The following is a 27,446-nucleotide window of genomic DNA, read 5'->3' as shown; positions in this document are numbered from 1 at the left end:
GCGTAGAGTTGTAGCCTTGGAAAACAGATGCCTGAAAGGAAATCATGAATGGCATGGAGAACGTAACAAAGAACTAACATTCATGCAGTCTCATATCACAAAAACTAATGGCACCTGATAAAATGATCAGGCAGCGGGTTTAAAACAAACAAGCTATTTAATTTTCCACGTACGCATCAAGGAATAATGGAGCTCATTGCCACAGAATGTTGTAGAAGCATGAGCAGGTTAGGCACAACTGCACAACATAGTTCCTTTCACGACTGCTGAATGCAATAGCACAAACGCTAGGTGTGCATCAGAAGTGCCTGCAACAGCAGGCTGATGGAGGTTGTGATGTAGTTCATCCCATTCTTATGAGTTTCTCTCATTCTTATATTACTTTCCTAAACACCTGGTGGCAGTTAGAGAAGAGATGCTGGGTCTTTTGGTCTGGGCTACTAAAGGAATTATATTTTTAGCAAATCTCTCTCTCTCTTTTTTTTTTTTTTTTTTCCCAATTTATTTATTTATTTATTTTCCCCTGCAGCCATTTCCCAATTTATTATCTGACAGCTGGTCAGATATTGCAGGAGAGGTGGAAAGTGAGCCCATGAGCTGGAGGAGACTGCAGACGGACAGCTGACATCTCTTGTGGACATTCCTAATGTTTGTTGCACTGGTGTGCTAGGCCGCATTATAAACAAGAAACAGGGCCATGTGAGAGAAAGTGAGCAAACACTGTGGTTATGTTATTAAAAAGAGAAAAGCATTGTTTTCCCTACTAGCTCGGACAGGGCAGTAGATGCCCTTAGACGTTTAGGAGATAGAAGACAGACTTAGTCTTCCCTTGCTGAACAAATGCTCTGGTTTCCTATGCTCTGGCTGTCTGATCCAACAGTTACACCTGTCCGAGCAGGAAATGTCAAGTTCCATATCAGTAACGAAATCTGGATTCTGTGTATTTGCAACCACGAGTAGAACATTTGCAGAAATAACTGAGAGCAAAATTTGTCCCCAGGGACGCTGTCTTTCCAGCTTGCACAGATCCATTGCTTGGGGCCAAATATCAGTCGAGGAGAGTAATTTTGCATGAATCAGCTGGAAGGAGGCTGTCTACAGACAATCTTTTTGGAGGAAAAGATAGCTAGGTAGAGGACTGTTGGGTGCTGGCAACAGAAACGTGCTGGTTGTGGCTTAGCACAGTTTCAACCATCACACAGTCCTGGCCACAGCCTCCTGAGCAGCCTCTCCATGGGCGTTTCACAACTTAAGATCCTGGCTGAGTTCTGGGAAGGGGAAAATATACTTTCTGCAAACAAAATTGCCTTTTGGTTTATTCAGTGCTTTCCATGTCCATTTGCCGATATCTGCTGTGTTTTTAATGACCAGCTCGGAGACTACAGCTTTTAGGACAATACATGTGCCAAACCATTTAAGCTGTGGTTCTGCTTTTCTGTTCTGTGCTGCCCAGTTTCTGACTCCACCTTCTCTCCCTGCCCAGCCTACTCAGTAGACAATGTTTTTCCATTTAATTTTGTGAGACAAACGCAAGGCATTCTCATCCCTTCCCCCTCGCCTGGAGAAGAACAACCCACATCTGGAGGCCATTCACGGCTGGAAGATCTCTTCTGACATTCTTTGCTTTGAAATCCAACCCATGTAACCTTCTGTCTAAATACTCTGTGCATGCATGGCAGAAAGGGGCTTTGTGAAGGGAGTCAGTGAAGCAGCCTGTGACCCCTACATCCTTCTGAAAGTGCCAGACCTCAGGATTGCAGACGTTTTTCCCCACAAGGCAATTGTTATTTGGTTTAGGGCTTCCTAGTTTAAAGTTCTCCAAATCCCCACTTTGAAAGCAAAAGTAACCTAAAGCTCAGGGGACTTATTTTTTTTCTGTGGTGTTAAACATGCACAGCAACAGTTAAATGAATCTGTCTGAAGCACTTTGTAGGTTCCAAGATCCACAACTGATTTTGTTTGAACTGTCCAGCTGGTGGCCTGTGGGCTGCATTTTGTCTGTTGAGCAGTTCACCCAGCTTCCACGTGACGCTTCCACCACTGAAGTTTTATTCTTTCACGTTCCCCTGCCCAGTCAGAATAAATTCCTGTAACATAATCTGACCCCTGCTTACCAGGAAGGTGGATAATTCATAATTCCATTTTAAATACCTTGGAACAGAGACTTGCTTGTTATCTCAGTGTTTGCTTAGCCCGTATATGCTTTCGTCTGTGACTGCGTTACTGAGTGGTTTACAATGCTAGCAACCACACTCATCATTATCATAATTGCTCCTGTCATGACTAATAGGACAAAGATCAATGAGCTGCTGCTGAGGTCTTTCAGGACTGTCACAGAGGAAGCAGGTGTGTCTTTTCCCTAAATAAAAAGAGGTGAGGAGGTGTCCTGTTTGTTTCCCCAACGAGATTCTGTCCACTTTTATGTTCTGATAATGTCAGCTGTTCCGTGCCTTGCCTCATAGCACAGCCCATTCATGGGGGAACTCACTGTTCTGGCTGTGCAACAGCCTCAGGCGATGCAGTGTGCTGCGTCTCTGGGACCCAGATGGGTCCAGCTGCCTTTACTTCTAGCCTCACAGTGCGACTTTGTTGCACTCTCATTGCATGCTCGCTTGCCTGGAAACATCTATCTTGATGTTGCTTCTTATGCTGCAAACCTAAGCAGGCTAGCAAGGCTATGTTCTTGTACAGTAGTATAATCTGGGAGCTGTTCTTGGCTGGTCGGTGAACTTTTACCCTGAAAGTAAGTGGGCCTGATTACGAGAAGAATAGACACATGTGTAGGTGCATACATTTCAGAGGTGGGGGAATATATTATAAAAGAGTTGTACTAATTTTCTAGTTCTCAGCTGCTGAGACATTAAAGGTATACATTCACCTCTTTAAAAGTTAACTATTGCAGCAAGTGATTGATGCTGTTCTGTTTTACTTCACACTACTACAGGCACCCTTCAGCTCACACAAGCTGAGAGGATAGTAATACAGCACTGAAAACGAGTGGCTTAAGCCATGGCACATTTCATAAAGACTTGTCTTTCTAGGCTGCCCCACGTGATGTAGTACAATGGTCTGCACGTATCTGACCATATGCAGCCTATTTGCTACCTGAGTTTGACTCAGGTGTTGTGACTATTTTCCTGAGTGGTCTGCAGAGGAAACAAGGGTTCAATAGCTCCAGGGAATAAGTTGCTTTTTTTTTCTTTTTCTTTTTTTTCTTTTATCATGCTGGAATTGTTCTTTGAATGATACAGTCATCAAAAGACCTGGAATAGGCATGTATTTTGGGAAATACAGTTGATTGTGCTGTGAGCTGAAGTGTCCCTAAGGCTTCATATACCCAAAGGAATACCTTTGTAGCACTGGGATTAAATTTACATGGGTAGGAAAGACAAACACAGTGCTTAATACTCTTACTGGCTCCTTGTTCTAACAGTTTGAGGAAACAAGACAGTATTATTAATTGTTAGTACTGTTATCTGCACCATGGCAATGCCCAGAGGCTAGGGCCCCAACGTGCTGGGTGCTGTCCAGAAATATAATGAGCCACTGCTATACTTAGAGGTAAATGTGACACTGAAATGCAGTAGTGATCACTAATGTGGCCACCACAGAGATCTGGGTCCCTGTTTCAGAATGCAAAGGCCAGTCTGTTTGCTTTTCATACACTATTCAGTGTGGATATTTTGGAAAATATTTCTAGGCCTGTGATATTGATGTTACTCTATTGCTGATGACTGCATGGTTGTTTTTGGGAGCCATGAGAACTGCCTCTAGAAGCAACCAGGCCAGTCATACCTGGACTACAGGCTCTTCACTTGCTGTGGGCAGCTGGAGATGGTCACAGCTGCTGCTCCCAGAGATTGCACTGGAGTTGTGGCTTTCTATCACTTCTGAAAATCTGCCTCTTGCTCCCAGCACGGCAAGCTGCATGCTTCCTTTTGACAGGAGGGTGAACCAGGGTAGGGCAGGGATGGGACAGGCAGTTCTGAAAAGCTGGGCTTTCAGACACTAATGAAATTTTATCTTGGGACGATGGAGGTGAGCAAAATACACTGCTTAAGGGAGAAGCTCCAAAAGAAAATAGCTGGAGTAATGGAAAGGCTTTGAGTGAAAGGAAATTTTCAGCTGAGTATCAGGAAATTTTTGTGACTGACTTTCGTTAACGTGTGGAATAGCTTCCCAAGAGAAGCCCAGTAATGGAAGCCTAGCCTATCACTCCTGGTCTCCAGAACTGGCCAGGACACAGAACACACTTCAGGCCAGGAAACAAACTTGGTTTGGCCAGGGCAAAGACTGTGGGTGTAACCGTCCACCATAAAAAAACAATGTGAGTGTAGCCAGTGACCTCAGGGAACACAGACTCCTTCCAAGCAGTAACCCAGTCCTGCTTTTGCATCTCCCTTCTACACCCAAAGGCGTTTCTTTTCAATGCACTGGTGGTAGCAAAGTCACCAGGATATCTAAAATCATGTCCTTCCATTCAGTTCTGCTTCTTATTCCCTTCAGCCAGTTGTGAAGGAATGGTGCAAGAGTCTCCAAGATACACCAAGCATTGGGAAGGGGAAGCCAGACCTGCTTCACACCCACAGGGATGGGAGAGAGCATATCCATCCTGTGCACTGTGCATAAGGCCTTTAAAGCTCTATTTGTTCAATTAGCGGAAACTCACTCCGTCCTCTTATCTGGCAGGGTCAAGGAGTGGGGAAAGAGGAGATGCCTTCTTGCCAGGCTTGGTGTTCACCTGAGCCCTCTGCTCCTCTGGGACTCCTGCCCAGCAGCCTTTATGGCAGAGACAGGTGACACTGTTTTGCTCTCTTGTGCTGATGACTGGCCCCACTGGAAGTCTCACATCTTTCGTCAGATGTGTCCCTGAGGAGCCACCCTCCTAGCACTCTTTATAGTCCTTCCTGGTGTTCCCCAGCTATGCTGAGGTGTGTTAGTGCTCAGGTGCACAGGGCAGCAGGAGGGGGGTGAGGCAAATAGCTGAGGTTTTAAAAGTAAATAATTTAAGCAACAATAACCTCTCCACCCAGGTAATCACTGTGAACAAACATTCTGCATGTCAAAGGTGTTTCTGGAGATAAGAGTTAGCACAATAAGTCGCTTGCCTACTTGACTTTATCTAATGTTCCACACTTAATGCCACTTAGCTCTTTGCTGAAGGAAAGAGCTGTCCCTATAAGCAGCAGTGCCCCAGTGGAAGTTACCTGTCATTTTTCAAGGGCTGACAATGAGATCCTAAGGTGGCAGGTATGATGTTTACCAGAGGGGGCAGATTTAACTTCTGAAACTTCACCTTTGGCTTAGAGAGTGCAAAAGGAAATTCACAGTCAGAGTTGCAGGCTGCACTTGTGCTTGCAAAGCAGGCTTAGGCTTTTTTTCCTTACCCCCAGCTTATTATTATTATTATTATTTAATTATCCATGCAAATACTGCTTGCTGGAGAACATCTTGGCTTCCTCAGCTGCTCAGCCAAGGGGAGCTCTACAGAAGAAGTCCTGGAGGTTGCTGCTGAAAATCTGGCCTTGTGACCTTCATGCCATACACTGACAAGCCGCTGCCTTGTTGTCAAGGTTGCTTAGCAAGCTGATGACAATTGTGTGGCAGCGCTGTGACAGCTGTGTCACACCGGAGGGCTGGTGAGGCTGTAATATTTGCTTTGCAACACTGCAGTGCTTGCATCAGTGTATCCCCGAGTCATGAGAGCAGATGTAGTAACAGGGTGACACTGTCTACGTGCTCACGTAACTTCAATGTGTGCCCTGTAGTGGCTCCTGGCTCAGTTCCCCCAATGTCCCTTCAGACAGGGACAACTGAGCCTTGCTGTCCTCGTAAAGTTCAGAGATGAAGTGACCAAGTGGCATTTCTGTAGATCTGTACAGCTGAGCTTGGAACTGTGCTCAGAAGCAACGCCTTACACAAAAACATCTTTTCATTTGTAGTACAGTTATCTTTGCTTTACAACAGAACGGTCAAGACCATAGCAACTGAGAGTAAGTGGGCTGCAACACAAAAACTTTCTTGTGGATGGCAGTGTTACAGGCACAGATAATCAACACCACCTCTATTGTGTGTCTTGAAAGCTTATCAAGGTTAAACTTCAGAAAGTACCTGCTGGGGGAAATCAGCAAATACAGACATTAACATTGATATGGGGCTAAAATTTAAGCCTGATGGTACTGAACTCATTTGTTAGGAAAATGTCAGGCCATTGATGACAATATTTGCGTGTCACACACATAATAGTGGGGATGGGAAAAACAACAAGGTCAGCTCAAATCGTGCAGGAAGAGCTGGATCTCCTGAGTGCATTTCAACGACAAAACATGAGGGCTACCTTCTTGTAACAGTGCACGTAGGATGCAACAGGGAACTAGGAAAGTTTGGAACATGCTGTCACTATGGAGGATATGGAATTCATGGAAAACAATCTTTAGAACCCTCCCCTCCCCCCCCCCCCCCCAAAAAAAAAAAAAAAAAAAAGACCGACCAACCAACCAAAAACAGTTTAGGAACATCATCACTGCTAAATGTATTGGTAGAATAGGTAGAATAACAAGAGGGATATTTTCTTTTTTTTTTTTTTTTTTTTTTTTTTTTCAGTCCCACTAACAACTATATCTAACCTGAATAGCAGAGGAGTACAGAAGAGTAAACTTGGCCTCCTGTAAACTCTTAGTTTCCTGGGAGTTTATGTCAGGGACCAAACTAGTGTGTTGTACAGTTATCCTATAGGATTTCTGACTCTGGAAATGAGGTACACAGGTGAGGACAGGGAGAGTCTGTTGCCTTATTGCTATGCTTATAAAAGGGAGAGGAAGCTGGGATGGACCTGGAGTACAAACATGGTTGTTGAAGTCATGGTGGAGCAATGGAAGCCTGTCTTCTGTTTTTCTGTTTGTAGTTGTCAAAAGATGCTGAAAACTAGAAAGGACTCAAAATATAGTTTATATAAGAGAAAGTTAAGAATTGACTTAATCACAGTCTACAAATACTTCACTTGGGAGAGAGATTTCTAATAGTAAACAATGCTGGAAGAAAAGGTCTTGTTGCAATCTAGGTTACACCTACACTAGTAAATAAAGTGATCCAGTGCCAGTTTTTTTAACCTGAGGGCAAGTGGCACAGCATCCCTCTAAATAAAATTTCTTCTCCCCCAAAGAAGACAGCCTTGCCCAAACCACCTGCTGGGAATGATGCCCTGATATGTGGTATCAGACTTTGCCCTGGTGTTGCTAGGAGAGTAGTAGCTGGCACAAGCCAAAACTTGCCAGGAAGCACACTAACAGTTTAACAATGCAGCAAATTGCATGCCAGTGTTTGAGTGCATGGCCTGAACTGTTTAGCTTACTAATACAGAAGTCATTTCAGTGGCTGGCAGTTGAAATCCATCTAGAAAAAGGGTGTGCACTCCAAGTTGTGAGGCTGGTTAGCCAGGGGGACAGTTTAGGAACATAAGCTCTTCACCATTTAAAGTCTTTCAGTGCAGCTTGGATGTCATTCTAAAAAGACAGGGATGTAACAGAAGCCATGGCCTCTGTGTGAGCTGGAGAGAGCCTGAAGGTGAATGATTTGCAGAGTGTTAGATCAGGCTTCTGCTGTGTCCAGCAGGTGAACCTGTGTCCCTGAAGAGTGTGATGACTATAGGGAAAGTCTCTGTGAGAAAGTCTTTAGGATCAGAACGAGGCTTATTATTCTCCATCACCTTTGCTAGGAGCCCTAAGCTGTGTGGAACACGCTTGATTAAATCGCTCCACCTCCAGGTTAGGAGATGGAAGTTGCACTCCCTTCTGTTCTCTTCTGTGGGAAGTCTCAGTGCCTACACATAACCTGGAAGCCAAGGGTGGCTGTGGGGGCTCAGAATAAAAGAGAGAAGCTTTTTGGGGGTGGATGTAGGCATTCCAAGCCATGGCTGTTTTCCAAGCAGTGATGGAATAAGCTGGCTGAGGTCCTGCAGGTCTCACGTCACTTTCCCTGGATGTACATTTTGGCTGTGCAGTAGTGAACTGGGTGTCTGAGTCCGGGCCTCTGAAAGCCTGGGAGTGAGGAGGTGGAGAAGAAGTAGTAGAGGGATCTTCCCATGAGGAAATACAGTACGGAAGGCCAGATTGGAGGTGCAGCTTCTCTGACATTCCTGCTTCAGTTTGACAAGATACAGCCCCAAGACACCAATTGGTGCAGACTGGGACTCACTGTGCCTCACCAGCTTTGATCTGTGACCCATGTGTTCTTCTTTAGCAATAACAAAAAGACTTCAGTAGCTCTTCCATCCCAAAGGATCTCAAAGCTTCTGGAGGACTTCAGTTGAACCTTTAAAAGAACACTCTCCAGATCTTCAGTGTTGAGGGTAAACTAGCTGTAAAAGTGGCTACAAAGGATTGTGGGGAGTTTCAGTCATTCCATAGTTTAATTTTCCAACAAAGCTGTGAAAAAAACATTTAGGTCTGTAATAGACTGGGAGTGGAAGGAAACACCAGTAAATTACAGAATGGTTTCATTGAGAATCTTAGAAATATTGCTCTTCAAACATTGTCATCTGCCCAAACCCAGAGCATGACAATCACAGAGGGAAGTGTTATTCTAGACTGCTGCTTTAGCCCAAATCAGAAAGTGTTTCAAGGCTGGAATAGTAAAAGTACAGTAGGACAGATTTACTTTTCTAGGGTTGACTGAGAATTGCTTTGAACTTCAGGTGCCCACTAGCAGAGCCAGGGCATCCTTAGGATTGAATCACAGGTAGCCTTACAGGAGCAGTAAAGGGTTGTAGCATGGGCCAGTGACCTGCTTTGAGTCTCATTAGAGGGGAACAGCTGACCTATGACTGCATCCAGCCATAAGCTGAACTGTTAGGGATTTTGAAAGTATGATGCAAAGTTAAAGATGTGTGTGAGGCCTCAGGACAAATCGGAGCAGGATGTTTGTTGTGTCCAGCACTGGGTTAATGAGGGAGCGAAAGAGCAGCTCTACAATCTGTTTTAAACCAAATCTCAGAAAGACAATTTAAAAACAATGCAGAACAGAAAACTATTGCTTTAGAAAGAGGGTGGGAGAGAATCCCCAATCAAATGTTCTGTTAGCTTAAAAATTGGGCAGAGAGCTAGAGCTGAGTCTTCCTATTTCTTGCCCATGCTGCAGACTGATAACAAGTGACCACAACTTGTTTAATTATGGTCACAATTCTCTCAAGACTGCCCTCTTCACCATTTTCCTAACCCCTAGTCCTCAATCATGGTGTTCTTAGTGTAGCTCAGCTGCACAAGTATCAGCCCAGAGGGAGCAGCTCCTCTGAGCTGTTTTCCCTCCTGTTCTCTCCAGCCAGTCTTTCTAGTTCCACAGCCTCTGCAAGGCTGCAAACTTCTTCTATTTTTTTTTTTTCCTGTGTCATCCAAGGAACACACCCACCTCTCCCTCTCCAGTCCCATCTTTTGCCTTGTTCAGAGATTCTGCAACTCCTGTGAAGGAATTTCAAGCAATGCCAACTACAGCCAATAAGAGAAAAAAAAGAAAAGGAAAAAAAAGAAAAAAGAAAAAAGAAAAAAGAAAAAGAAAGAGAAAGAGAAAGAGAAAGAGAAAGAGAAAAAGAAAAAAAAAAAGAAAAAGAAAAAGAAAAAGAAAAAGAAAAAGAAAAAGAAAAAGAAAAAGAAAAAGAAAAGAAAGAGAAAGAGAAAGAGAAAGAGAAAGAGAAAGAAAGAGAAAAAGAGAAAAAGAGAAAAAGAGAAAAAGAGAAAAAGGGAAAAGGAAAGGAAAGGAAAGGAAAGGAAAGGAAAGGAAAGGAAAGGAAAGGAAAGGAAAGGAAAGGAAAGGAAAGGAAAGGAAAGGAAAGGAAAGGAAAGGAAAGGAAAGGAAAGGAAAGGAAAGGAAAGGAAAGGAAAGGAAAGGAAAGGAAAGGAAAGGAAAGGAAAGGAAAGGAAAGGAAAGGAAAGGAAAGAATTACAGAGAAAATCTTGCTAGCTCATCCAATCCATCTTCTCACATTCTTGCTCAGTCCGGTTTCTGCAAAATTCTTGCCTACAGTACATTTTCCAGTGCATTATGCAGTTTGGTTGCATATGACTTAAGCACCGGGCATCCATTGCTTCCCATGAGAGACTGTTCCACAGACGACTACATTTCTCTCTTTGGAAGAGGTTTCTGATTTCTGAAGTTTTCTTTCCATTCTGTCTGACCTAATTTCTCTAAGCTCTGCCCTTGGTTGCACGCTAGCAAAATGTTCTCCTTCCTTCATGCTTACTCTGTTCAGGTGATGGCAAATAATTTGTGTTTTGTCAAGCTGTTTAGCCACAACGCTTAATACTTAGCTGTAAAGCTCAGCAATTATAATCCTTGGCTACATGGGAAAAGCTAATGGTGAAATAATATGTTAATGGTGTGCAGAACATGCAAGACATTGCTAGTAGCATTGTCTCTTTATTATAGTCACTTGACACAACCCATCACAAGATTTGGCTTCGATTGCTTTTGACTTTGCCAAACTCCAAGCCAACATCTAGCTCACGTCTGTTTCAGCTGTTTTATTGAGATCTTTTTGGTTTTGTTTTTAATTTCAGTCAAAACCACTTGGCTGTTTCTGAGAGCAAGGCTGGCAAGGGAATATTCTGTTTTATCCATATTAAAAAAAAAATAAATAGAAATCTCAATGACGTTTTCTGTTAAAAAAGTGCCCCTCTTAGCAACATCTCCCTCATTTTTATTATTATTATTATTTTTTATTTTTTTTTTTTCTGTCAGGAAGGCATCCTTTGCCATCTATCACAAAATCCACTCCCTGTATCTGGCTAAATAATGAGCCTTTGAGTAATTGCAGCTTGAGCCTACTCAGAAACAATACTGGGGGAAGGACAGTTGTTTATTATTATTATTTTATTATTTTTTTTTATTATTTTTTTAACAACGTGACTGATGGAAATAGTAATGCCAAGGGCCCCGGGTTACCCTCTACTTGTGTGTAGGGCTTGGCAGTGGCTGCAGGGCACCTCGCCCCAGCCCGGGAGAGGCAGGAGGCAGCGGCCTTGCTCATGCTGCTGCTGGGCTTGTCGGGAGGGCAGGGGGGAGCTCTGGCACCCGGAAATCTGGCTGCAGGGAGGGGAGAAAAATGCAGGAGAGAAGAGGGAGACGCCCAAGCTCTTCATGTGCTGTCTCCAAAATACTTCTCGTTTCCGTTTCCACCAGCGGGGAACTCCCTTCCCCCTGGACGCGTGGGGAAGCCTGGGCGCCCCGTGCTGCAGCTGGGCCCTGAGGCCCATGCTGCTGGTGGGGAAGTGCACACAAACGAGTGCTGGTCACGGAGCCCTGTTTCTCCCCTGGAGGCCTTCAAACATCACTGCCCGCTGCACCCAGGCCTGCTATGGTGCAGAGCTGGGGGCCCAAGCTTGTGCCGCATTCACCCTGTGTTCAGGCCCAGTCCCCTGCCCACTACGCAGGCAGCCTTGCCGTGCTCCTGCTACAGTGTGCAGGGGTGGGGGAGGCATGAGGATGGTGCTCAGCATCAGGACCATCTGTGAAGAGGTAGCTCCAAAGCACCACAAGGGGATGGAGAGGGATCTGAAATCCTCATTAAGTCTGGGATAACGAGAAGCCCTCAGGCCTGAATCCTGGATTATTACCAGGACGTCCAGAAAGACAAAACATCAAATTTCAATATTTAGCACTGGTGCTTTCAAAGCGCTCTCTGTAATATAACCTCTGCTCAGAGCTCTAAAGAAGGGTGCTTTTATTATTTCCTTTAGACCGACATCTTTGACCTCATCTCCTCTGACCTGCACTTACTGCCAACACTGTTCTGTCAGGGAAACCAGCCTGAGAAACTCCCTCGTGCCTTCTGGCTGCCCAGGTTGCTGTGCCGCTTGCCATGCTGCCTCCTTATTCATGAATCCTCCCCTTCCCAGTTCTCTCTCTCTCTCTCTTTTTTTTTTTTTTTTTTTTTTTTTTTTTTTTTTTTTTTTTTTTTTTTTTTTTTTTTTTTTTTTTCGAATGCCAAAGCAAGGAGTTTTTAATAGCTAAAGAACGAAAACACCTCCCACGCCTCACCTCAAAAAAGCTAACTCTCTGTCTTACTCACTCTTTTTGATTTCCAAACCTCTCCAGCTAGCTTAGAGTCTGCCTTTGAAGCATTGGTTCCTCAAGTACTAGCTCATGAGTATAACTTTAGTAAACCATGTAGCTTCAATGACCTCCAGGGGACAATCCACGTGAGTAAATAATTCGTATGTGGGACGGACACCTTAGGCATTTAGCAGAGATGCTGAAATTTTCTGTTGGATATTTTGTATAGGTTGAAATCAAGATATTATAAGGGAATAGACTGATTTTAATCCAGGATGTAGAAGTATCTGCCTTACCAAAAATGTTAACTGTAGGCTTGAAGGTCTTCATGGTGCCTACATCATGTTGATACAGATGGACTGATTAGGTGATCTTTGGGGGCTTCCTCTGGCTCTCATTCTGATTCACCATAGTGAAATGCAGGAAAATATAAATCAAAGCTCAGAACTATTACTTTGACTTACCCATTTCCATACATGAAACCCAAATGCAATATATGTCAACTGTACTGTTTCATTATTATATTTTTTCTTTAAAACTGGCATTAAATGCTACTTTGAAACCAAGATCACCTACATATGCAATGCACTCTGTGAACATACTAATTTTAGATCCCTGAGATTTTTCATTATCAAAATAATGTATATTTCCCACCAGCTTTATGCTGATTCCAACATCAATGAGGATCAGCTGTGCTATAGATTTGTGTCTGTAGGAATGACTGTGAAGACCCAACTTTTTAATGTAAGGAAGCAAGCTGTTTTTGACCTATCCGTCTAGCCATTGCAATGTGGAATTCAGCACAGTTTAATTTACCCTCTCTCTGGACTGAGGTTTGTATCCTACATTGTGCTCCTTGCTGCTGGAGAGAAATTGCTAGCAACACCCAATTAAAACAAGCACCAAATGTTTACTCCTCATCCCTGCCACTGCTTTGACTGCAGTGTAAACGTACCACTAATGACTTGGCCTATAAGAAGGGAAAATTATGTGTCACAGCCAAGTACAGAACCAGGAATTTGGGCTGTCAGCCAGCTTATTAGATCACACTGTGTGCCTCTAATGAAATGCATTGATTTGTGACTCCTGCAATAACAGTTTTAGGAAATCATTTCACTGGCTATTTATTTGTGTGTTGGAACAGCCTGATGAGGTGGGAAAACCAAAGCAGGCACGTTATGATTGCAAATCAAGAACAAAGTTTTAAGAATGAGGTTAAGTAACCATTGGAACAACTTCCCTAAGGATGTGACGGATTTCCCATCATATCCTCTTGCACGGTATGAGGTAGCTTTATAAAATAAGTGTTGTAGCTCCAGCAGAAGCTCTGTGTTTCACTAGAAATGATTGAAATTCTTTAGTTTCTGTTACAGAGGAGATCAGACTGTTGTAGTAGTGGTTTGTCTTGATAATAATAAAGAAAGAGCCCATGACAGCCATTGAGTCTGGGTGTTTGTGGTTCCGTACAGGAACAAACTGAGATCCCATAACTGGTAGATTTAAAACTGGCAACAATTTTCATAAAGGAGAATGTTATAATTTCCAAATTATAAAGATGCATTCGGCAGAGGTAGATGCCCTGCTGGTTCTGCAACTGTGATGAATTAGCAAGCTGAGAAAAGAATTAACTCATCAATAAAATGACAAACTTGCTACATTTCAAAGCATCTGTTAAGATCTCATAGAATTTCTTGACTGTTGCATGTTTAGTCAAAAAGAAAGAAAGAAGTGGGGTGAATCCATGCTCACCTTGCAATATTTCACTGGATGCCTCAGAAGAGCTGATGAAGATAGTGAGCAATGGGTAAGGTAAGATGTTATATACTTGGGGGGTATGGCCCCTGTTCTAAGACTGGGTCTTATTTAATGTCGTTACAGATGTCTATAAAAAGTTGTCTTTTTCTTGTCTGCTTATAGTTTACAGTTGACTAAATTTGATAAAAAACATTTTTTTTCTGTGTGCTCAGCTAAACACATCCTAAAATAGCCCAAGTTTAAGTACTATGTGAAAAGCAACCTCCCTTTAACTAGTCTTATACTGCAAATCTAAAAATTGTGGCATCTAGAATCTTTAAGTGAATCCTCAAAGTCTGTGTTGCTGCATCTGACTTATTTTTTTTTTCTAGGTCTACTTTCTATTTGTTTTTTGAGTGTTTCAAATAATACAGATCAAATGGAAAAAATCTAGCCAACTAAGACCTGTCTGGGGGAAAAAATAAGTTAGGTTTAAAATAATGGCAAGTTTGTTTGTTCATTTTTAAGATGAATTTACTTGTTCCAATTCAATCTTTATGTCTGTTCTGCCACAGACGTGCTGTCTAGCAATGTAAGCTGTTCATGTTTAAAAACAGAATTCACCTTTAAATGTGCTTTGACTAAAAAAAATTGCCTGGTGAGGTCATTTGCAGAGCAAGAGTTAATGCATCATGCAAACAGCTAAATAAAGGTTACAATCTGAGTGGAATTATTCAGAGCTCAGGAAGAAATCTGGCATTTGCAGTCTGTCACCGGCTTAGAGAAGTCTGGTTCTCTCAGTGTCACTGCCACCCAGAGACATCCTGCTCTCTGTGTGGCAGCAAGGGAGGGGACTGCAGTGCTGGACCGTCTTCCTGTAAAAACAGCAAAAACAGGAGCGGTGGGTGGACGGAACACGGAAGTGTCATGTGCGAAGAATGTGTGGAATGAGGGGTGAGTATGAGCCTGCCTTTGTCCAGGTTTCAAAGAACAACTTTGGGTAGACCTGTGCGGTGTCAAGAGTTGGACTTGATGATCCTTAAGGGTCCCTTCCAACTCAGGATATTCTATGATTCTATGATTCTATGGAACTTTATGGGTGTAAATAGCGATTTTATAGGTGTAATTCTTTCTCCTCTCTCTTCCTCTTCAGGATGGCTGAAGAGCTAATGTCAGGACAGCGTATGATCCCTAGTACCCTGGGGGAGGAGAGCTGCATGGAAAGCTACGAAGAGCCATGTGCCTCTTGAAATCTGCCAGTTAAGTATTGCAACCGTTGGGCCCTATCTGGTAAGGGCTTCTTGCCCTCCTTTCCCACCAACATCCCTGGGAGCTGAGGGTGTCACTGTTGGGCACTTATGCCCTAAGTGATAGGGGCATAAACGATTTGTGGCACTTACGCACATATGTGATACAGATGGGATGAAAATGCTTCACTTCTAAACCCTCGAGCTTCTGTAGATTTGGCAATCTCCACAGAGGTGTTGTGCTAAGATTGTGCTGTACATTTTGTTTCCTCATTTTGTTTCTATAAGCAAAGCACTTGGCTGATAGCACAGGAAACCAACTGCTATGGGCATTCACTTCAATGGGTGAACTTTAAACGAGTCACCAGGGACTGGCTGCTGCTGAGTTCAAAGAGAAAGAGACATCCAAAACCTCTAGTGAAGCCAAGTTATGGTGGGAAATGCCAGATACAAACAGGAGAAAACTGGAAGGCACAGTAGGGTGAAAGACAGATAGAGTTATGTTTTCCTGTCCCTAGTTGGTCAGATTTAGGTGAGGTGGGAATGCAGATTTTAAAAGAAATAACATAAAATTTTACTAAGGGAAGTTTGTTGAACATCAGGAAATGTGCTCTGGTGTTGATGTTCTATGAGCTGAGCACAATAATCTGGGAATGGAAACATGCTGAGAAAGTTAATATGGTACTTGACAAAATACTGGAAAATATATTAAAAAGAACAGTTTTGTGCAGGGCAGAAGGTGGAGCAAATGACCCACTAAGCTTCTCCATTTAGTCCTCTTTTTTTTTTTCTTTCCCCATTGATTTCAAAAATCTCTCATGCTCTCATACAACTGAAAGAGAAGGAGCCACCCCCCACATCCATCCAGTGAAGGAAAGAGAATTTGTTCATAGCAATGGAAAAAAAAAAAAAAAAAAAAGAGAGGAAAAAAAAAGGGAAGGAATAGAAGTCTAAACTTGGGTGTCAATTCCCCCCAGCACACATGTGAGCATCAGACTCCCAAAATGAAGACTAGAGTAATATTGCCATCTTCTGGAAGGATAAATATATGCCATTATTCAGAATACTAAGTCTGATATATTTTTGAAGCCATAGTACAATTCTGATAAATCTGTTTTCTAAACCTGAATTCTTATCCATATAAATGTAAATTCAGTCTCTTTTCATCAATATATATGCCACGATCTTAGCTTTAGAAAGTGACATAGCATCCTGGATTTTACTGAGACATTCATCATGCATAAAATTAAGAACATGTTAACATTGGGGACTATTGGTGTTGAGATTAATTGTATGTATCTTTGAGCTTGAAAACCAGTTTTTGTTTTGTTTTGTTTTGAGCATTTAGAAGCCCAACTGAGTATAAAGAATCCAAACTTAAGGTGTCCAGATGCGGAGAGAATGAACAATGAAAAAATATTACCACTCCCTTTTTAAACAGCATCAGCTGTTACTATACCTCCTTCAGTACATTAAGTACATCTGTGTTGAACAGAGCCTTGCTATTAATCAAAAAACTTGCAGACAGCCTATGAAGCATAAAAACATTCAGCATTACTTTCAGTTAGCCCATCTTAGAGATGATTATCTATATTAGAGGAGCTTATGCAGTGGCTAGGATTAAAATAACCACACAGCTCCCAGCTGTACCACTGAGGGCAGGAAGGGTCAGGAGCCTGTGACAGCACTGCCCATGTGCAGACTCCTGAACCTCTCGGCTCTCTGCTGCCTGTGCTGTACAGGGGCTGCCCCGGGCTGTCCTGCACCCAGAGCTCTTTGTACACCTGCCTCTGGTGCTAGACTCAGGGGATGAAAGTAGCTGGACTGCTGGTTTCCTCCATCCCAGCAGAGCAGTGGGGCACCTCCTGCCTCGTTCACTTCCTGCAGCAGTAGGAACTTCACCACAGCACTGAGCAAAGCTGTGGGGTCCTGTGGGCATGGTGCGGTGTGCACCTTTGGGATGCTCCTCTCCCTTGTACTTCGATTCGGTGTGGAGCAGCTCCATGTCCTCTAGCGACGGCTCTTTCTCATGAGAGGTGATGCCATTCTTACTGCTGTTCTGATGCCATACAAGCTGTTACAAAACCCTCAAGTACAGTAGGACCTTTACACTTTTAGGACAAGAGCTCAGAGGGGACTTGGAGTGAATGTGAATCTTTCTGTCTCTCTTACTAGCTTGCCAAATCCATCCAATGTGAAGCTGCTGGGAGCTGAAATTCCTGGTGAACTTTATGCCTTGTTAAAGGCTGCCACTACGAGGGACAGCATCCTTTGAGTTCTGGGCTTGACTTGTCACTGTTTCACAGACCTCTGTCCCTGTGGTGATGCCACAGTGTCACTCAGCACTGCTTCTGCTAATGGGCTTCTTTTATCATTAAAACTCCAGTTCCCAAGGGGACCACTGGATTGACATCTCTTTAGGGTCTGAAACCGCTGTCCTCAGAGCAGATGCAGTTGCATGAACTTTCTTCACCCTATTTCTCCCCTTTCTATGATTGGCATCTCTGGCCAGGAAGATATCCTAGGGCTGGGGGCTTGTGGTCTTTGTCACCTACTGAGGCTGTGCACAGGGCAAGGGGCTAGATGATGCCAATAGTGTTGTTAATTTCTGAGCTAAGGTCACATGTCCCCTGCAGCACCAGTCAGAGAGCTGCAGCTCGTTCCATTCAAGCTCCCAAAGAGCCAGTGTCCAGAGATGGCTGGGATCTTTTCATGTTTTACTGAAACGTTTTACTCGCTGAATGCAGGTCGCCCTTTTGCATTTAATCCCAGCCCACAGCACCAAGCACTTCCCATATAATCTCCCAGAACAGCTGTGCCGTGATTGCATTGTGGATTATAACATGACCATTTTCCACAAAACAGCTGCTGGCTGGAGGGATAGCTTGTAATAATCATGGGGAGAGGGGTGGAGGAGGAGGAGGAGGAGATGAAAAGAAAGAGGGTTTGGAGCAGTTTGGTTTCTCGGAAAATTTAGAGATGAGCAAAACAGAAGACAAAGTGTGAGTTCCATTTCTGTATTACTCCTCCAAATTAACAGGACTTCAAGGACTTCCTGGTAAGGTAAATTCAACCCTCTTTCCTTTTGGGGCTATCTAGATACTGTGGTCAGTTATTGTCAGTAAGTGTGTGGCTTTTATGGAAGGAAACTTTTCTGAAAGTATTCTCATCAGGAAGTATTTCTGATTGGAAGTATTTCTGATTTGCTTCTTGTCTCCTACATCCTCGGCACCCTTGATCCAGTTCCTTCTTCTGACTAGTCCCTTTTCTTTTCTTTTCTTTTCTTTTCTTTTCTCTTCTTTTCTTTTCTTTTCTTTTCTTTTCTTTTCTTTTCTTTTCTTTTCTTTTCTTTTCTTTTCTTTTCTTTTCTTTTCTTTTCTTTTCTTTTCTTTTCTTTTCTTTTCTTCTCTTCTCTTCTCTTCTCTTCTCTTCTCTTCTCTTCTCTTCTCTTCTCTCTTCTCTTCTCTTCTCTTCTCTTCTCTTCTCTTCTCTTCTCTTCTCTTCTCTTCTCTTCTCTTCTCTTCTCTTCTCTTCTCTTCTCTTCTCTTCTCTTCTCTTCTCTTCTCTTCTCTTCTCTTCTCTTCTCTTCTCTTCTCTTCTCTTCTCTTCTCTTCTCTTCTCTTTTTCTTTTTTTCCTTACCACTTCTTCTGAAATGATATGGCCTTTGACCTACTAATACAAATCAAATGGAGAGAATATTTTTCCCAATATTGAAGATTCAAATTAGAATATTTTTTTGTGTGTGTGTCAATATTATGAGTGGAAAGATTATTTTCAGTGAAAGTATGAGCAAACTGAAACCTGGTGACAGAAAATATAATCAAGAATTGAAGAAAAACTGAAAAACTGTGCAACGAAGGCTTCTATTTTCAGATGAAAAGTCGTGTTTCTGAGACAATTTTATCTATAATTTCCTTTTAAGTCAGAAACCAAACTTTTTGCTGAGAAAACTTAAAGAAGAATTTGCCACCAACCTTAGCCACAAACCTTCATATAATATATCCATATCTATTATATGGATATAATTGTATATTATATATATATATATTATATTCATATATATTAAATGTATATAATATATTATATATTCATCTAATATGTTCATACATTCATGTGTTCCTGGCAAATATCCACTCTATGAAAGATGATTGTACCCAGCATGCCTTCAGATCATGGAAGTCATTCGTTATTGTATCACTGAGACAGTACCATCTCCAGGGTGCAGCATCTCTGTTGCTGAAAAAAAGAAATGCTCTGAAGAAGAGACAAAAGAAGCCAGAGCATACGACAATGTAGGAATTTCTCAGGAGCTGGGTATTTTTGTGCCCTTGGTGAGAATGTTCTGGATTAGGCACTGTTTTTTCATTGTGATGAGATGCTGATCGAGTCCTGTCTTCCAAGCAGAGCTTCAGCACCATCTTTATTGACCACATTTCTGAGCTTGCTGGTTCTAACAAATGCTTCTAACTGCACTACTTTTGGCTGTATCCTGTAAGACTGTCACAAACAATGCAATCATTTATTTATCATTTATTTATAGTGGTGTCCACAGTGTGCTGGGCCTTTCTCACACATTCAATGTTGGGTGAGTCAACAGAAGTTATGTGAAGAGGCCCAGAAGCAGGCAATGTCTGTACAAACTGAATCTATTCATGGCCAAATAGATTTTAAGAGTCATAAATAGGAAAGGGTGGGAGTAGCTGGATGAAGTTGTGCCAAACATAGGGAGTACAATGTGGGAAGAGGTATGCGCTGATTACATGAAAGTTGATGTGTGGGTAGATGACATCTAATCAATCCATGGCGTGATAAGATGGGGTTCTCAGAAGTCAGTGAAGGGTTTTACAGGAACCTTAAAATCTTAAGCTTCTCTCTGAGTGAGAAAGACTGAAGGACCCTGGTATACAACCTGCTTTCAGAATTCCTTATTCTGAGGAGAAGAAACTGGGAAGAGTGTTTGTGACAACATTCACTCTTAAAAAAAACACACACTTTTCGCACTTGGTATGAAAGCAGAGACACTGTCATCCACCAACCCTAACAAATTTCTGATGTGCAGAGCAGTGCTTGCTTCATGTGGGAGGTGCTGCTCTGTGGCTTGAACTCAAACTGCTAGGTGTGAATACCTGGGTGTCCCTCTTGGGCAGGTCACTGTTTTGAAGTGTGACCTTCACTGGGATCTGGGAACATTTCCCTGCCTTTCCCCACTATGAAATCAATATCCTACCTGCCCTTCTAGGTGCAGTATGAATGATGCTGGAAGAAGTGTTGTGGGACACTTGGCAGCAAGAATTCTCATTTAGTTGGACAAAACATTCATCATGCCCTATCTAATGGAAATACATGACATTCTGGGGAAATTGGTTAACAGCTTTTCCCTACCATCTCCGAGATGGGGTGAACATGATCACCCCTTGCATGTTGCTTGTACTCAAACACACTGATGCACTCAGCCATGGTAGGTCCACAGGGTCACCTGGTCTTCCCCCATACACACATTTGGTGCATGTTGAAGTGGTTGAAACTGAGCTATTGCTCTGTCGCCCTGGCTTTTAGGAAATTGTCCTTCCTTGCTGGGTGAGATGTTGGGACATCATGGGGAGGGCAGAGTGTTTCTCCGACACATATCCCCTCCCCACAAGTGCCCCCTGGGAAGAGTTAGGGTTCATAACATGAGGTGGGACAAATGGCTGGTGTGACAGTCCCACCGTTTGTGTGTTGCAGATGGAGCTGCTGAAGGTGTTGCCATGGCGCCGTGCTTTCCTGGCAGTCATCCTGAACCTGCTGGCTCTCAGCCTCTCCACCACCGCCTTGCTCGGCAGCTACTGGTGCACTGGGACCCAGAAAGTGCCCAAGCCTTTGTGTGGGAAGAGTAAAGCCACCAAGTGCATTGGTGTCCCCATGCCGCCCGATGCAGGTGCTAGCAATGCTTCATCCCAGGATGTGGTGCACTACAGCTGGGAGACTGGGGATGACCGCTTTGCCTTCAGATACTTCCACACGGGGATGTGGCTTTCCTGTGAAGAGAGCATGGAAGGGCCAGGTAGCATCTTGCCCAGCCAGACCCAGCTTCTTCCCTTGATTTTATTCCACGGGAGTTTGGAAATGAAAGGCAGAGGCTGACAATGCTTGGGAGAAAAGCCGTCTTCATTTTCCTAGATGGCACCAGCCCTGCACACTGTCATTATATTTCTGTCCTTCACTGAGATGTTTATGGGGGTGGCAAGAGACAATGTCTGTCTCTGGTGTGCCCTTCTGCCTGGAATAGGGGCTGTGAAGTGAAAGTGGTGGCACCGTTCATCCTGATGTGAACTGGAGTGGGTCTCATTTCTCTTTCCTACACAAAGCTCAGCTCATGCTCTAAAGGGCTCATTTGTGCACATCTCCTGGGAAACTGAAGCATGGTGATTTTATTCAGTGTTGTCAGTGTGCAGTTGACAACTGTGAGGACTGCAATTGTTGGTATTCTCCTTAAATCACCAAACTGAGGAGTTATATGAATTGAACAGGGACTGGGCTTTTTTTAAACAAATGCAAAACAATAAAGGGAAAGGAAGAAAGAAAAAAAAAAAAAAAAGGAAGTATTATGTTATAAGTGCAGGGAAAAACTTGAGGATCTGACCACAGAGGAACCAAAATTAGGATGCAAATTGACCTGAGGATTAGAGCTGCAGTATTGTCATTTTTAATATATTTTTTTCATATTGTGATAGGTTTGATTTGTGATTTTTGACCATTTGTGGCTGTCACAGTAGGCCCTGGAGTGCCAGGGGCTGGTCATGCAGCCTGTCCTAGACCCCTTGGTGTCTCCGTTCACCCTTGATTTGCTTCTTCCAAGCCCTGCTGAAGGCCTTCTGCATGAACCGGTGCCACACCAGTACAGGTGGAAACTCTGCAGTGCACAGATGCTGTTTACAGCCTGCTTCACACATCAGGGATCAGAACTGACCCAGAAGGTGGCCAACAGAGAGATTTGTAACTAAAGATGCAATCATGAAAGTTTCTTTCATCAGGCCCATTCCCCTGAGCCTACTGCCCTCCCTTCAGTTCTCCCCAAGCATAAGCATCTCATCTTCTTTTAACTGACCAACCACTCTAGTATAGCATTTCTTGCTTTCTTATCTGTTGCTGTCAGAGTTTGAAAATTACATAAGTAAATAAAGCTGAATAAAGGCAGACAGAAGAGAGACAGGAGCAGGAAAGTGCTTGAAACTCATGTCCTAGTGAGAAGATTGCTTCATTATGAGCATTTCCAGATATGCTGTGGAAGGAGGTGTGTTTATTTGGGACTGGTTTGGGCTGGATTGTGTTTCCATGGTGCTTATGGAAATGGGACTACATCATTTGACAGCTTTCTCTGAAAGAATTGTCTGGCCACCAGGCAGTCCTGGAATAACCTTAGTGCCTGAAGGAATGCTGACAGCAGGTTACATCTGGATTGCAGCAGAGCATGGGGTAGAATACAAAGACAGCCTTGGTCCCCAGCTGCCTCTGAATTGAGTACAAGCCACCCACTGCTGTGGGTCTTGGAAACAAGTGCAGAGACAACAACTAAAAAAGGGGCTATGATCAGCAAAAGGAGTTTGAGTTGAGCTGGATTTCATTATTCAGGCTAATCTCAGGATCAGCTTTAGATGAGCCATTACGAAGAACCTCATTAAAGTTCTAGGTGAAGCAGCAAACAGCAAGTTAATGATGACTGCAGATGGCACTAAACTGGGTAGCATTCTGAGATGATAGAAGTAATATAGGGGATTGGGAGAGATTAGAATTGGGGATAGACATCGAGAAAATGAGATTCTTACAAAAAAAGCTGCGGGCTAGTATTTTCTGGGAGAAAATGCCGTGCCATGTAGAGGACAGAACCTTCAAATGCAGTATAGAGTAGTGCTAAGAAAGACTTACACGTAATAATGGTGGACCCTCAGCTGAGATAACAGTTTGCATCTGGCCACTATAAAAAGCCAAAGCAAACACAAACAAAAGAATTTGTCTAAATAGCATTCCTAAAATGTGAGGACAGAAGACTTTACTTCTGTGTGATTCTCTATCACAGGAGAACTTCACAGGAAAGATTTTTTTTATTCTTCTTGGGAAATCAGAGTTGTAAATTGCTTTGCTTGAGCCTGAGGTGAGTAGAAGTGTATGTACTCAGCAACAGTGCTCGGCCTATGATGTTATAAGCTACACCTTAATTGGCCTGAGCAACAGTCATCAAAGTCTTGTAGTAATGTGGTGGATATGTAGCAACAGATTTATATATTTACTAGAGGCTCATTTACAGATTGCTGAAATTTTTCTAGAAAGGCCACCTCCTAGAGAGAGGTGGAGACATTCCTAGGAGATTGTCTTCTCCTGCCATGCCCCAGTGAAGGCATGGAAAGATGGTCAGAAAGAGAGCAGAAGTGAGAAGATCTGGTGGGTAGGCTCAGATGACTGGAGCTATGCAGTTAAGTGAGAGAGAGGGGGAGAGGTTTTCTTTTGCCTTACCCTACATTATTTTACAAGCTAATACACTTGTTTTTGTGTTTCAGAGGAGAAATGCCGTAGCTTTATTGAGCTTTCCCCACCAGCAGAGAGAGGTAAGAGCAAATCCATGTATCACGCCATAGCCGTCCAGTGTACCACCCCCCTGGGACAAGTGACCTGCAAAACCACTGCTGTGAGGACAGCAGGGTGGGTCCCTGAAGTCAGGTGTGAAATCCTGGCCTCATGGATGCTAGGAAAAACAAACAAACAAACAAACAAACAAAGATTTCCTCCCAGATGCTTCAAATTATCCTGAGGGAAACTATGATTCTGTTAAACCTCAGTTACCTGGATGTATGTGCACACATGTGATGGAAACTTCATTTAGGATTCTTAACAAAAGCTTTTCAAGTGGTGTGGGGTTGCTAACTGCTCCCAGGGCTGGAGACTGGAGGCATGTCATTTCAGAGGACATTCATGCTTGAGGGGAAAGCCCTGGGGTGTAGGTACCACTGGTTAAGCTGTGAAAGCAAGGGCTGGAACACACACTGGGGTATTGTAACAGCTGCCAGGAAGATGAGTGCTTTTGGGGAGCTCATCTTCTTTCTCTGCCTTGCTTTCCCTATTATAAAAACAATGGCAAAGAATGACGACCTGCTTTTGTAAAGCCCCATGCATTCACAGGCATGGGGGGGGGGGGGGGTCCAGTGTGAGTGATGCGCTGTGGAGTCACTGTGTAGATTAAACTGGGTCAGTATCAGCAGAACAGCACAGCAGGGTAATGTCTCATGCTTATTCTTTTTGGAAACAGCATTTTACAGAAATCAAATAGTGATGATGTTACAAGATCATTTTGAAGTCATGTAGATCTCCATTTTGTCATAAATGAATGACTTGACTGCAGTAAGAATTACTTTTGCATTTAACACAAGCTGCTCAGTTCACAGGGAGCAGTAATTCATTTTTCTGCTTTCTCACCATCTTGTGGTCTGTTCCCTGGCCAGGTCTCTGGGTCTAGTGGTTCCAGTGTCTTCCCTATAGCCAGTTTTCCTAAGAGAATAGGTTTATGCAACCAAAGTATGCATCTTTGTAAATCTTTCTGTCTGTCCCCCCTCACACTCCTCCTACTGCTCCTTGCCTCATTTCAACACAAATCTGAAAGAAAATCCCTGTTGTGTACGACACTGAGCTCTTCAAAATTAATTAGAAGATCACTGTGAGCAACACTCCCAGTGTAACAGCTCCATCAGTTGCCTTCACCCCCTCCTGCACACAGCATCACCTCAGGATGGCCCAGGCCTGCGGAGCAGCTCCTCTAAGCTGGGAACACATCCCATCAGTTGCTGTTGAAGAGCTGGGTGACTCCATGGGACTAATGATGCTAAGAAGTCGAGTCAGTACCCCACTAATGAGGGTTTTCTTCACATTTGTTTTCCCCAGTGGAATGGCTCTTCTAAGGCCATTAACAGTTGCTAACAGTAGTGCCCACTGTGCTTCTTCATTTGCCTTTTTCAGTGACTCCCACACCCTTCCAGAGCCCAGTGTTAGAGTGCCTTTCCCTGTTCAGCTCCAAGTCCTGGCACACAGTGAGCCGTGCTAAGAACTGTGCTATCACTCATGTCCCACTGATGAACCCAGCACGAACCTTACCTGCTCTCCATTTAAGCAGCAGGGCGGGTGATGAATGTTACTGTTCTAGCTGGGTATCCACCCCCAGGAATGCATTTTCAATTTAATTGGGGTTTCAGTGAGAAATACAGGCCTGCCTGGGGCTTTGTGAATTCAAGAGCCCCAGGTCCCAGCTATCACCATGGATGTACCATGCAGTTCTCTTCTTAACCAGATGAACTCCAGATTGAAATTAATTTTGTTCCACTGTTGTGATTATAAATCTGCTCTGTATGTCACTGCACTAATGGGTAAGAACCTTTCAACATCCAGCTGAGATGTTTGCGGCCTGCCTATGACTGCTAGGTCTTGTGCTAATACTCAGTGGTATTGCCTCCATCTTTCCTCCCATGGCTTCTTCATCGCTGTTTGTGAATAACGCTGGCTTATATACAGATAGCTGTTTTAGGTCCTCTCATCTTTTGCAGTCAAGCCATCTTCTGTGGCAGATTCTCTGTCCCCTTCAGCATCTTTCAAGCCCTTGCTCACAAGCTGGGAGGATTGCTGTTGGGGGTTGGTTGTTTTCCTTCTCTCCCTTCTTTCCAACAGACATCCTTTCAAGTTTGGGTTGTGAAGGGGGAGTACTCTCCTTCAAACAAGCCACCTGGCACTGATATGAGGGGTTTCTGATTCCTGGCAGGAATTCTGTGGCTGTCACTGGGGTCAGAGATGCTGTACATCAGCCTGCTGCTCATCAGCTTCATCCTCCTGATGGTGGAAATGCTGCATACTGGCAATCCTGTCTGTGGTCTGAAGCTCAATGCCTTTGCTGCTGTCTCCTCAGTGCTGTCAGGTAAGTGTGTTACCCTAAGGCATGGCAGCAACAGGTACATGTGGGCAGAAAAAAACACATAAAACACTGAGAGCCTCTCACATTCACTCACCTCAGCTGATGAGAATCAAAGTGAAAAGGGCAGTAAAAAGCATGTGGCTGAAGAGAACATGAGCAGGGAGAAACAGTGATGGGGAACTGCAAGGAGATGGTGGTGTAGGTGCAACCCTGCAGAGGTGGTGTTCCAGCTTCTGGCCATGCACAGCAGCAGGAATGCCCCCTCCCACACAAGGCTGAAAAGTGCAGCTCAGGCTCCTTCCATAACTTCCTTTCTTTCCTGTCTTCTCCCATCAGGTCTCCTTGGGATGGTGGCACACATGATGTACACTCAAGTCTTCCAAGCCACGGTTAATCTGGGACCAGAGGACTGGAGACCACACTCATGGGACTACGGCTGGGCTTTCTAGTATGTGAGCTCTAAAACCATCTTCACTTGGTCTTCAGCCATACCATACCTCGGCAAAACTCTCTTCCTCTTCTAGACTGTTTGTGCTTCTAAAGACAGGTGTACCATAGTTCTCACACTGCTAAATCTCCTGCCTTTGCCTCATTCCCTGCTTTAACAAATAGTTACTGAGTTACTTAGATGAGTAGCTACCAAGGACTCGTAAAACAATGGAGTCACACCTCAACAGTTACCTTCTAACCTGCTGACTAATCAGGCCTGTCCCTGTGCTGGTTTGCCCTGTTTAGTCTCAGCTCTTCCCTGTGTATGGAGGCCATGGTCACACCTGTGATGTTGCTCTCAAACATACCTTGCTTTTCTGCCGTTTAAATAAAATTGCATGTTGGTTTGACATCTTCACTGAGCAAGGTCCAAAAGGCCTGTTCCTGTAGCACATGGTTAAAGATTTGGACACTAGAACCAGGAAGAGCAGATACAAAAAGCTGGTGGCTTGGAATTGTTTTCTCTGAAGGCTAAAAAATGACACAGCTGATATACCAAAATTGACTTGAAAAACAGTTGGATGAGGCCTGCTATGTCCGTGGAAGGTACAGACTCTTGTTTGCAATGCTGTACTGATGGTGGCCAGTTGATTTTTAAGACTTGAATGCTCCACTGTCATGTGCCAGCTGTGGACATCAAGCGTCAGCATGGCCATCTGATTATGCTCAGATACATATGCCTTGTGTCTGGGAAGACACCGAGCGGCCCTGCTTTACAGAGCTTGCTTCCAAGCTGTGCTGCCCTACTCTGATAGACTTTCCTGTTGCCCTTTTTATTTTCCCCATAGCCCTTCCTCTCAGTGTCAAGGACGACCAGTGTTTAACCCATGACTAAGGAGAAGGATTGGTGGTGGGATAACAGTAAAGCACTGTAATGTTATGAGCCTGACACCTCTAGTCTTTCTAGTTCAGCAGCTAGATCATTTGCCCAGCAGCCTCTGCCTGGCTAATCGGGGTATATCAAGGTGCATGCAGTTCAGTTCATGGCATAAGTTATTCTTCTTTC

The 27,446-nt window shown here is 43.6% G+C and overlaps 1 protein-coding gene across 1 annotated transcript in view; it reads left to right on the top strand.

Annotated features, from left to right (window-relative positions):
- The first annotated feature begins 18,980 nt into the window (after positions 1–18,980).
- The window catches only part of GSG1 (germ cell associated 1), a 9,657-nt gene continuing 1,191 nt past the window's right edge, over positions 18,981–27,446 (top strand). Inside the window, exons 1-4 of the mRNA XM_084306694.1 lie at positions 18,981–21,067; positions 23,559–23,606; positions 25,802–25,954; positions 26,288–26,399. Of these exons, the coding sequence (XP_084162820.1) occupies positions 20,749–21,067; positions 23,559–23,606; positions 25,802–25,954; positions 26,288–26,399 (632 nt within the window). The 5' untranslated portion in view covers positions 18,981–20,748. The remainder of the gene's footprint in view (positions 21,068–23,558; positions 23,607–25,801; positions 25,955–26,287; positions 26,400–27,446) is intronic.

The sequence above is a fragment of the Netta rufina genome (genome assembly GCF_964035555.1).
Source record: "Netta rufina genome assembly, chromosome: 1".
Lineage (NCBI taxonomy): Eukaryota > Metazoa > Chordata > Aves > Anseriformes > Anatidae > Netta > Netta rufina.
This window is presented reverse-complemented; position numbering and strand designations above follow the sequence as displayed.